Source organism: Rhinopithecus roxellana, chromosome 18, assembly GCF_007565055.1.
Source record: "Rhinopithecus roxellana isolate Shanxi Qingling chromosome 18, ASM756505v1, whole genome shotgun sequence".
NCBI classification, from domain to species: Eukaryota; Metazoa; Chordata; class Mammalia; order Primates; family Cercopithecidae; genus Rhinopithecus; species Rhinopithecus roxellana.
The window spans coordinates 63,856,415-63,869,099 of record NC_044566.1 but is presented as its reverse complement, the minus strand read 5'-3'; the positions used below and the strand labels follow the sequence as shown (position 1 = coordinate 63,869,099).

The 12,685-nt window shown below is 43.3% G+C and overlaps 1 protein-coding gene across 2 annotated transcripts in view; it reads right to left on the bottom strand.

Annotated features, from left to right (window-relative positions):
• Window positions 1–12,685, bottom strand: part of EEF1AKMT1 (EEF1A lysine methyltransferase 1) — a 50,613-nt gene that overhangs the window by 2,269 nt on the left and 35,659 nt on the right. For both annotated transcript variants that reach the window (XM_030921932.1, XM_030921931.1), the window contains exons 3-4: window positions 8,464–8,546; window positions 1,972–2,252 (exon numbers count right to left, since the gene is read on the bottom strand). In XM_030921932.1, coding sequence (XP_030777792.1) covers window positions 1,972–2,252; window positions 8,464–8,546 — 364 coding nt within the window. The remainder of the gene's footprint in view (window positions 1–1,971; window positions 2,253–8,463; window positions 8,547–12,685) is intronic.

The window sequence follows — 12,685 nt, the reverse complement described above, 5'->3', positions numbered from 1 at the left end:
GGCATCTGTGCGAACAGAGCACCCCTCCCCACACTCGCAGCTCCAGAACACCGGGAACAGCTCCCCGTGGCTCCACTCCCGGCCCAGCCCTGGTCCCAGCAGGGTGCCCAGGGCACAAACACAGCCGGGAGTGATTGGAGTATAGCGTCCGTAACAGCACTCAAGGGTGTGGACACCACAGGTGCCCAGAAGTAAAGAGATGGGTCAGTTGGTAAGGTTTCAGTTCTCAGACTTTCTTTTTTTTCTTTGAGACAGTCTTGCTCAGTGCCCAGGCTGGAGTGCAGTGGCACCATCACAGCTCACTGTAGTCTCGACCTCCAGAGGTCAAGCAATCATCCCACTGAGACGTGAAGCCAGCTGGACTTCCTGGGTCTAGTGGAGACTTCAGAACTTTTCTGTCTAGCTAAAGGATTATAAACGCACCAATCAGCACTCTGTAACAACACACCAATCAGCACTCTGTGTCTAGCTAAAGGATTGTAAATGCAACAATCAGCACTTTGTAAAAACGGATCAATCAGCCCTCTGTGTCTAGCTAAAGGATTGTAAACGCACCAATCAGCACTGTGTAAAATGGACCAATCAGCAGGATGTGGGTGGGGACAAATAAGGGAATAAAAGCTGGCCACCCCAGCCAGCAGCACAACCGGCTATTGTCCCCTTCCATGGTACGGAAGTTTTGTTTTTTGCTCTTCATAATAAAGTTTGCTGCTGCTCACTCTTTGGGTCCACACCAACTTTAAGAGCTGTAACACTCCCCACGAGGGTCTGTGGCTTCATTTCTGAAATCAGCGAGAGCACGACCCTACTAGGAGGAACAAACAACACCAGACATGCCACTTTTAAGAAGTGTTAACACTCACCGCAAAGTCCACAGTTTAATTCTTAAAGTCAGTGAGACCAAGAACCCACCAGAAGGAAGACACTCCAGACACACCACCTCTATCTCCCAAATGGCTGGGAGGCCCACACGACCACACCTGACTAATTTTTAAAATTTTTGTAGAGATGGCGTCTTGCTGTGTTGCCCAGCCTGGTCTAGAACTCCTTGCCTCAAGTAATCCTCCCACCTTAAAGTTCTCAGATTTACTCTATTGAATTTTACCATATCTGCCTTAAGTATATCAAATCCAGCCTGGTGGCACACACCTGTAAGTCCCAGCTACTTGGGAGGCTGAGGTGGGAGGGCTACTTAGCCCAGTGGTTTGAGGTTACAGAGAGAAAAAAAAAGGTATATCAATCTCACCAGTCAGAAAAGTCTTCTACATTAACCCAATCTAATGTCTACCCTGTAACCGTAGGCAATTCACTTAAACTCTATAGATTCCACATTTCTCTTTGATAAAGTGTAGAGGCTGGATAAAATACCACTACTACTGATGATGGTACGTAGAAGTAACAGCTGACATTCATCAAGCAGTCACCATGCACCAGACCCAGTGTTGGGTACTTTGTGTCACTTAATTCTTTAGGACCCTTAATGGCAGAGTATTATCAGTCCCAGTTTACAGATGAGGAATCCAGGGCACAAAGAGTTAAATAACTTGTTCACAAGTCACACAGGTGGTGGACTCAGGATTTCTTCTTGACTCTTTTTTTTTTTTTTTTTTTTTTTTTTTTTGAGACGGAGTCTCGCTCTGTCGCCCAGGCTGGAGTGCAGTGGCCGGATCTCAGCTCACTGCAAGCTCCGCCTCCCGGGTTTACGCCATTCTCCTGCCTCAGCCTCCCGAGTAGCTGGGACTACAGGCGCCGCCACCTCGCCCGGCTAGTTTTTTTGTATTTTTTAGTAGAGCCGGGGTTTCACCCTGTTAGCCAGGATGGTCTCGATCTCCTGACCTCGTGATCCGCCCGTCTCGGCCTCCCAAAGTGCTGGGATTACAGGCTTGAGCCACCGCGCCCGGCCTCTTCTTGACTCTTAAGACCTGAATAGCCACTCAGTGAATTTCATGAGATATGAAATGCAACACTTACCTGTGCACAGCAGAATCTTGCCCCGTGTCAGGTACTTGATGGTTTCTGATGTTTTTCTGAGACATTCCTCCGAAAGATAGGGAGGATCTGCTATTACGATGTCAAAACTATGTGCAGCAATTCTTTCGGGTAAGTCCAATGGATTATTGTAATCATAGAAAATAAACTCCTCTCCATACACGGCAAATCTTTTGTCATATTCAAAGATATATATAGTCAAGTTTTCTCTGCACAGCTCTCTGAGTTTCTGGTAAACACTAGGGGCACTCACACATGCGATTCTAGGAGACAAAATGAACACACTCATGAAACATCTTTAATAGAGAGATTATGGTGTTAACAACTACTTCACTAAAAAACACACAGGTCCGAGTCAGATTTTCTTACAGGAAACAATGCAAACTAGTGTAATAGTCAATGTTGAGAAAAAACTTTATAGTGTCCCACTTTTAAGGAATCTGGTACTTAAAAGTCTGTAACTTATAATTTTTTTTTTTGAGATGGAGTCTCACTCTGTTGCCAAGGCTGGAGGGAAGTGGCGTGATCTCGGCTCACTGCAACCTCTGCCTCCTGGGTTCAAGCGATTCTCCTGCTATTCCTTCCAAGTAGCTGGGATTTCAAGCACGCGCCATTGCGCCTGGCTAATTTTTTTGTATTTTTAGTAGAAATGGGGTTTCATCATGTTGCTTGGCTGGTCTTGAACTCCTGACCTCAGGTGATGTGCCTGCCTCGGCCTCCCAAAGTGCTGGGATTACAGGAGTGAGCCACCATGCCCAGCCTATAACTTGTAACTTTGAGGTATGAAAGACTATAGTTTTTATAGTGAAAAATGTAAAATAGCAGGAACACATTATGACAAAATTTAGATGTAGTTAACCCAAAGCCTAAATTTACCTATTATTTTCATGCTAGGCCTTTGATATTTATTTTAAATACTTTTTGTCCCAACTAAATACTATAAAGTTATTTTGTAATATTCATGATCTTGAAAGATAAACCCAAATAGCTCCCCAGCTCACTCCAGTTCTCCACAAAGATACATTAAAACGTGATCTCACTGCAGACAAGCTATTCTGAATTTCTGCTTTGTTTCTTTTTTGTATAAGGAAATTAAAGTATCTATCTCATTACAGCAGCCCACAGTTTATGAATGGGTAGTGTTCCAAGAGTTAACTGTTAAAACCAACTGCTGGCCGGGCGCGGTGACTCACGCCTGTAATCCCAGCACTTTGGGAGGCCGAGGTGGGCAGATCACAAGGTCAGGAGATCGAGACCATCCTGGCTAACACGGTGAAACCCCGTCTCTACTAAAAATGCAAAAAATTAGCCGGGCATGGTGGCGGGCGCCTGTAGTCCCAGCTATTCGGGAGGCCGAGGCAGGAGAATGGCATGAAACCAGGAGGTGGAGCTTGCAGTGAGCCGAGATAGCGCCACCGCACTCCAGCCTGGGCGACAGAGCGAGACTCTGTCTCAAAAAAACAAAATAAATAAAATAAAAATAAAACCAACTGCCGAAAAGCTAGAAGTAACCTAAATATGGAATTATTGAGTTGACTGTGATACACCTATTTTTTTTTTTTTTTGTGAGACGGGGTCTCACTCTGTTGCTCAGGCTGGAGTGCAGTGGCATAACCTCGGCTCACTGAAACCTCTGCTTCCCAGGTTCAAGCGATTCTCCTGCCTCGGCCTCCCGAGTAGCTGGAATTACAGGCACCCGCCACCACACTTGGCTAATTTTTGTATTTTTAGTAGAGACGGTGTTTCACCATGTTGGCCAGACTGATCTTGAACTCCTGACTTCATGATCCACCTGCCTTGGCCTCCCAAAGTACTGGGATTATAGGCGTGAGCCACTGTGCCCGGCCACTAATTTTTTATATTTTTTTTGCAGAGATGTGGTTTTGCCACGTTACACAGGCTGGTCTCAAACTCCAGAGCTCAAGCCATCTGCCTGCCTTGACCTCCCAAAGGAGGCGTGAGCCCAGCTGGTATGCCTATTACAATGGAAAGTTCTGTGGCCATTTAAAAAAGGCTGAAGCAGCCCTCTCTATGCTGATAAGGAATGATCTCTTAGATCTATTCAAGGAACAGAATGGTGTAAAGTATGCTTTCTTGGGAGTGGGAATATATGCTTATAGTTGTACAGGTGACCTCTAGAAGGTATCCAAGAGACAGTGACCATGGCTGCCTCATGGGAGAGTGCCTGGGGAACCTGGATACAATGGAGAAGAGATTGACCTTTTCTCACAATTCCTTTGTTACGTTTGGATTGTTATATGTGCATACATTGTCATTCAAAAAAGGACCTAATTTAAAAATTACGCTCAGCTTTAAAAATATGTGATGCATTTCTTAACAGAGACAATGTACCCATCTTACTTAGGTACCCATGCCAGGCTAAGCAGGCTTCTCAGCCCAAAGACACTGCAGCAGATAACAGAACCAGTGACATCACATAATGTTTCTATGGAAACATGTGTGTTCCTGCTGGCAGGACACAACTCTCCCTGCACAGCAGCTCTAGATCAGTGTGGTGGGAGGGGGAAAAGAAGCTGGAGTACAGTGGGATTATAGCCTGACTGTGCTGACAGAGAATGAACTGCAACCAAGGATTATATATGCACACTATGAAAACATTTTCTGATAAAGGTGAAATAAAGACATTTTCAGACAACAAAATTGCCTCCAGCAGGCGTTCCCTGAGAATCCACCTGAAGGATGTCCTTCAGGTAGGACAGTGGTCCAGGATGCAAGAAGGAATGAGAGCAGAAAGACTGGTGGGTCTGGTGGGGATGGTGGTGGTTACCAGGCAGCAGTGGGATCAGAGAACCTATGTTGAAAGCCCAGCTTTGCCACTTCCCACTGGGTGACCTTCTGCAAGTAGCCAAACCTCTGGTCTCAGTGTCTGTCTTTAAACTGCAGCGTGTAACAGGAACTAATGCACAGAGATGTGAGGATAGAATGAGATGACCCTGACAACGCACTTACAGCAGGAGAGGGCACACAGTAAGCACTCAAGAAATGCAGTTCTTACTCATCTTTAAAATGATGACTCAGTTCCTACAAATACTGAAGTTGACTTTCAGATGAGATTAAAAGTTGCTTCCAAGGCCCTCATATTAGTGGCAAAAAGGAAAGTATATGTAAAAGCAGTGTCACTAAGAAAAACCTACTAAACGACTACATATAATCAAAAAAAGAAAAAGAACAGTGAAAAGAAAAATGGAAGATTTCCCACTACAGATGGCAGATTGAACACATTCATGTAAATGTGCTCCCTCACGGAGGCCCACTAAAAACAAGAGAGCAATTTCATGTTGTCTTATTTAGGAATACAAGAACAAAAACCAAAGGGCATGTCAGCCGAGACTAAAGCAATCACGCTGAGGAAGCGGCACAGCAGATAGGTGGGTAGTGGGGCTCGGCAGACCTGCAACGGCCGAATCCTACACTGGCAGCTGGAAAGCTGAGAAGCGCCCTGGTTCACATGGTGGCACACGCGAGGGCTCAGGAAGCCACAGAACCCGGTAACTCAAGAAGCAGAGGTGAAGGTGGGGCCAAAACTGGGAGGTTTTACTGAAAGGGCTATTTTAAGAAGCAATTCATTCTCAGGATTATCTGCTATATCCCAAAGCCTGCCTCCCCATGACGGTGGCAGAAAACTGGAGGGATGTTTTCTGCATGGAGGGATGCTTGGAAGGAGGATGCCAGGCACAGTGGATGATGATGTGCCATGTGGAAATTAGGAGGATTAAGTTAAACAAATTGGACGATGGAACTTCCAGCCTTTCAGTCACATGCCTCCAAGGATGATGTCAACTAGATGTGTAACTTCGAGTCAGGAATTAGGAGAATCTTCCCTGGACCACTGACAAAACGACAAGAAAAGTCTTAGACACGGGGGTTCCCTAAGAGAATGGCTCATTCAGATGCTCCAACTGTAGAGATCAAAGCAGATGAGGCTCCCAGTTTTCGAGTGCCCCACCCTTCAATGTCCACAAGACACTTAAGGAACACAGATTAGACAAATATAGCATATGAAATTAACAAACAGAAACAGCATTTGGAGGTAAACAGAGACTATGGAAGGAAAAGAGAACTTTAAAAAATTCTGTAATATCCTCAGAAGGATGAACAAGACACAATAATAAAGAAATACTCAAAGACCAGAAAAAAAGAGCTGCAGACAATTCCAAGCATGGTAGCAGGTATGGTAAACTCAGTAGAAAGTTTAGAAGATAAAGTTGAGGAATTCTCCCAGAAAGTAAAGAGACAATAAATAGAAAAAGAAGAAAATTAGAAGATCAGGTCCAGTATTCAAAGAAGTTCCAAAAAGAGGAACAGAAAAAAAGTGGAGAAAGAAATCAAAGAAATAATGTAAGATAATTTTTTTTTTTTTTTTTTGTGAGACGGAGTCTCGCTCTGTCGCCCAGGCTGGAGTGCGGTGGCCGGATCTCAGCTCACTGCAAACTCCGCCTCCCGGGTTTACGCCATTCTCCCGCCTCAGCCTCCCAAGTAGCTGGGACTACAGGCGCCCGCCTCCTCGCCCGGCTAGTTTTTTGTATTCTTTAGTAGAGACGGGGTTTCCCCATATTAGCCAGGATGGTCTCGATCTCCTGACCTTGGATCCGCCCGTCTCGGCCTCCCAAAGTGCTGGGATTACAGGCTTGAACCACTGCGCCCGGCGGCAAGATAATTTCTTAAACGGAAGGACATGTGTGTTGAGGGTGAAAGGCGCTCCAGTACCCAGGACAACAGATAAAAACTCCACAGTGAGGCACATTGAATACTGGGGATTAAGAGAAAATCCTAAGCTTGCTGTGGGCATGGATAGAAAAAAGCAAGTTTCCTATAAGAAATCAGAATGCTACTGGATTTCTCAACAGCGTGTATGGAAGTTTGGAGACAACGGAGCAACGCCTTTAAAACCTGGAATGTGCTGTCCAACGAAACCATCACGATCAAGAGGAAGGGTAGGAAAAAAGCATTTTCAGACATGAAAGGTTCTAAAAACTCCCCTCCTACATGCCTTTTCTGTAGCAGCTATCAGAGGAAGTACGCCACCATGATAAGGCTGTAAACTTAGGATGGGGTAGGGAAACAGGGAATCTAGAACGAAAGGCAGGTATAAGGACTCCAGCATGATGATGAAAGAAGATACCAAGAAAAGAGGTGGAGCAAAACCAGTGTGAGACCATGCAGACTGGGACAGGTAGCAGAGCCCTGGGAATAGGTTTTTTTTAAAGAATTTGAAATATGTTTGAAATTACCGATAGGGTATTTAGACAGAGAGTACGGGGGTTAATAAGGGATATGGATATAGAATACATTAAGCCTTTTAGAACCATTTGACTTTTTTTTTTTGAGACAGAGTCTCACTCTGTCTCTCAGGCTGGAGTGCGGTGGTGATCTTGGTACACTGCAACCTCTGCCTCCCAGGTTCAAGCAATTCTCCTGCCTCAGTCTCCTGAGTAGCTGGGATTACAGGATGCACCACCACCCCAAGCGAATTTTGTATTTCGTAGAGACGGGGTTTCACCATGTTGGCCAGACTGGTCTCAAACTCCTAACCTCAGGTGATCCGTCCGCCTCAGCCTCCCAAAGTGCTAGGATTTCAGGCATGAGCCACCACGCCCAGACACCATTTGACTCTTTATATGCATGCAAAGTTCTGATAAATGTAAAAACCAGGCTGGGAATTTACATTTAAATTTACATTTAAAACCAGTTTTAAAATTTTTTTCTTTTGAAAATTAATTTTTCTTTGAAATTACTTTAAATTAATACAAGCCCTCAACGAATGAATGGAATCCGGGCATTGAGTATCAATGGCTATTACCACAAAAGGAGATAACCAGTGCTTTTCCCTGTAATCCCAGCACTTTGGGAGGCCGAGGCAAGTGGATCACAAGGTCAGGAGTTCGAGACCAGCCTGGTCAATACGGTGAAACACCGTCTCTACTAAAAATACAAAAATTAACTGGGCGTGGTGGTGGGCGCCTGTAGTCCCAGCTGCTTGGAGGCTGAGGCAAGAGATCGCTTGAATCTGGAAGGCGGAGGTTGCAGTGAGCCAAAAACGCGCCACTGCACTCCAGCCTGGTTGTCAGAGCGAGACTCTATCTCAAGATAAATAATAAATAAATACATACATACATACCAAATTAACGAAAAAGAAAACCTATATTCTTAAAACTTCAAAATGGTCAAACATTAAGATTTTCTCTTTTGAACTGAACTCTATATGGATAAGAAACAGGTTAGAAAATGTTAAAAGGAAAAGAGATAAGACATTCCACAATGAATAGGTTTCTGAGTGGGTCTCTAAACTCAGTGTTGAAGCAGGTCTTAATCTGTCATGTGCTGCAAACCATGATCTACAATATTTGCAGATTATAGTTCAGACTTCTTACAAACCATCTGTCATCCAGGAAGGACATTCAAAATATTCCATTAGATTAGAAGCCAAAAAGAGAAACAACATTTGAATCTCACCTGCCACCTTCTCCTACAGCTGCAATTGCCTCCTGTGCAAGTCGCAGAGCAGTTTCCTGACTATACCAAAACTGGCTCAACTGCTGTAACAGAGAAACGGGTTGATAACATTTTAGAACTGGCATAAGCTTTGTTCTTTCAATTTATACCTACTATACCGGTGGACAGAGAGTTTTAAAATTTTTTTCTTTTGAAAATTAATTTTTCTTTGAAATTACTTTAAATTAATACAAGCCCTCAACGAATGAATGGAATCCGGGCATTGAGTATCAATGGCTATTACCACAAAAGGAGATAACCAGTGCTTTTCCCGATAGAACATACCCCTACCTTCGCATGAGTTTTGCCAAAAAAATAAAATAGAACTTGAATCTAATTAAGCTTCTAGGTTCAACTAGCAATGAAAAGAATTACAAACCCAGAGGATGGAAGAATGACTCCACTACCACCAGAGAATACAATCAGCACAATCCAGACTGTGCTCCTTGCCCACAGCCTCATCTTACCTTATGCATGTTTCCTGAATTACTTGTTTTTCCCTTGGGGGCAAGTTTATTTTTCATCTTGCTCCTTCTGTTTCATGCTGATTGATGATTTAAAAAAATTTTTAGTGATCTTTAATTATCTATTCATAGTTATAAATTAAACAGTTTAATGGAAGAAGTAGCGTGGTTTTCCTCTGCAATCATACAAACCTGTTTCTCCAACAGGCCTCTCTCTTCCCTGAATGGCAGGCTGGGGGCAGCTAGTTGCATGGGGCATGCCAACTGGGGGTTCTCTGCTTTAAAAATCTGCCCTGTGTGGAAACAACTCAAATGCCCATCAGCTGATGGACGGACAGAAAAAATGTGGTACATCCATACAATGAAATACTACTTGGCCATAAAAAGGAACAGGGTACTGATATACGATATGTGGATGAGCCTTGGAAACATTATACTGAATGAAAGAAATCAGACACAAAAGGCCACATACTGTGTGATTCCATTTATATGAAATGTCCAAAGTAGCAAGTCTACAGAGACAGAAAGTGGATTAGTAGTTGCCAGGTGTTGGGAGGATTGGGGAATTAGGAGGTGACAGCTGAAGGACATAGGGTTTCTTTTAGAGGCAATGAAAATGTTCCAAAATTGACTGTGGTGATAGTTGGACCTACCTGTGAATTTACTAAAAACCATTGACTTGCCGGGTATGGTGGCTCACACCTGTAATCCCAGCACTTTGGGAGGCCAAGGCGGGTGGATCACCTGAGACCAGGAGTTCGAGCCAGCCTAGTCAACATGGTGAAACCCTGCTTCTACTAAAAATACAAAATATTAGCCGGGCATGGCGGCACGTTCCTGTAATCCCAGCTACTCGAGAGACTGAGGCAGGAGAATCACTTGAACCCGGGAGGCGGATTACTTGCAGTAAGCCAAGATTGCACCATTGCACTCCAGCCTGGGAGACAGAGTGAGACTCCATCTCAAAAACAAACAAACCATTGACTTCTATGCTTTTAAAAGGTGAATTTATGGTATGTGAATTATATCTTAACAAAACTGAGATCTGCTTAAATAAGGAGAGCTTTACTCAGAGTATGGAGGACTTTTGTGTACTTCCTTCCTGAATGGAGCTGACTTTTTCCTTCTTTCTATGCTATGGTGGAGCTCTGGAGTTATCTTAGATTCTATTCTGTGTTTCTTTCTGGCTTTCCTACCCAAATTAGGGCATCCCAAAGCAGATTCTCCAGTTTGTTTAGTGAAAAATCCTCAGGGATTCAGCCTGGAGGTGGGTACCTCCGATGCTATGTATGCCTTCTGGATATGATCAGAAGGGGAAGATAGCAACTGGCCCAAAGATGTCAGCAGGCCATCCTTTAATTAATCACGCAGAAATGGGCCCATGAGCCACTTTTACCACTTACGTTCACAGGCTCTGAGTTTGGAACCCAGACTCTCTGCTTCTTCTCTGGAAGACAGACTCTCATCTTTGCTCCAGTTCCCAGAGAGGCTGGTAGTTTTCTCTGCTCTTCCACAGACCATCTTACAACCACTTTCTTTCTTTCTTCCAGAAATTTACTGAAATTTCTGTCAATAGAATCCTTTGTTGTTTTTTAACATTGTAATTACTTTTTTTTTTTTTTTTTTTTTTTGAGATGGAGTCTTGCTGTGTCTCCAGGCTGGAGTGCGGTGATGCAATCTCTCAGCTCACTGCCACATCCATCTCCCAGATTCAAGCAATTCTCCTGCCTCAGCCTCCTAAGTAGCTGGGATTACAGGTGTGCACCACCACACCCAGCTAATTTTTGTATTTTTAGTAGAGATGAGGTTTCACCATGTTAACCAGGCTGGTCTCAAACTCCTGATCTCAAGTGATCTGACTGCCTTGGCCTCCCGAAGTGCTGGGATTACAAGCGTGAGTCAATGTGCCTGGCCTAATACTTTTATTATTTTTATGTTTAGCTCTTTAATCCACCTTGACTTTAATTTTGTGTATGGATTATAAGGATTGAATTTTTTTTTTTTTCCAAATCTAGGATACATCAGGACTCAGTTCATACCTGTCACTTTCTCTGAGTGGGTTTCCTTGACTTCCCCTCCACCTCAAAAGTCTGGGGAGGTGTCCTTGCATTTTGCTCCCCATTTTGCTCCAATCATCACTTTTGTCTTAGAATAGTTTGCTTGAGAGCAAGGGCAGTGTTTTATTTATTGTTATATTACACTTGATGTTTTTTTTTTTGTTTGTTTTTTGTATTTTTATTTTACTACGTTCTGGGATACATGTGCAGAAAGTGCAGGTTTGTTGCATAGGTATACACATGCCATAGTGGTTTGGGGCACCAATCAACCCGTCATGTAGGTTTTAAGCCCCACATGCATTAGTTATTTGTCCTAATGCTCTCCCTTCCCTTGACCCCCACCCCGACAGGCCCCGGTGTGTGGTGTTCCCCTCCCTTTGTCCATGCCATGTATTCTCATTGTTCAGTTCCCACTTATGAGTGAGAACAAGTGGTGTTTGGTTTTCTATCCCTGTGTTAGCTTGCTGAGAATTATGGCTTCTAGTTTCTTCCATATCCCTGCAAAGGACATGAACTCATCCTTTTTCATGACTGCATAGTATTCCATGGTGTATATGTGCCACATTTTCTTTATCCAGTCTATCACTGATAGGCATTTGGGTTGGTTCCAAGTCTTTGCTGCTGTAAACAGTGCTGCAATAAACATATGTGTGCATGTGTCTTTATAGCAGAATGACTTATAATCCTTTGGGTGTATACCCAGTAATGAGTCAAATCATATTTCTGGTTCTAGAGCCTTGAGGAATCGCCACACTGTTTTCTACAATGGTTGAACTAATTTACAATCCCACCAACAGTGTAAAAGCATTCCTATTTCTCCATGGCCGTGCCAGCATCCGTTGTTTCTTCACTTTTTAATAATCACCATTCTAACTGGAGTGAGATGGTATCTCATTGTGGTTTTGATTTGCATTTCTCTAATGACCAGTGATATTGAGCTTTTGTTCATATGTTTATTGGTCACATAAATGTCTTCTTTTCTTTTGAGAAGTGTCTGTTCATATCCTTCACCCACTTTTTGATGGGGCTGGTTTTTTTCTTGTAAATTTATGTTCCTTATAGATTCTGGACATTAGACCTTTGTCAGATGAGTAGATTGCAAGAATTTTCTCCCATTCTGTAGGCTGCCTGTTCACTCTGATGATACTTTCTTTTGCTGTGAAGAAGCTCTTTCATTTTAATTAGATCCCATTTATCAATTTTGGCTTTTGTTGCAATTGCTTTTGGTGTTTTAGTCATGAAATCTTTGCCCATGCCTATGTCCTGAATGGTATGGTCTAGGTTTTCTTCTAGGGTTTTTATGATTTGGGGTTTTACATTTAAGTCTTTAATCCATCTTCAGTTAATTTTTGTATAAGGTATAAGGAAGGGGCCCAGTTTCTCTTTTCTGCATATAGCTAGCCAGTTTTCCCAGCACCATTTATTAAACAGGGAATCCTTTCCCCATTGCTTGTTTTTGTCAGGTTTGTCAAAGATCAGATGGCTGTAGATGTGTGGTATTATTTCTGAGATCTCTGTTCCGTTCCATTGGTCTATATATCTGTTTCGGCACCAGTGCCATGCTGTTTTGGTTACTAGCCTTGTAGTATAGTTTGAAGTCAGGTAGTGTGATGCCTCCAGCTTTGTTCTTTTGCTTAGGATTGTCTTGGCTATATGGGCTCT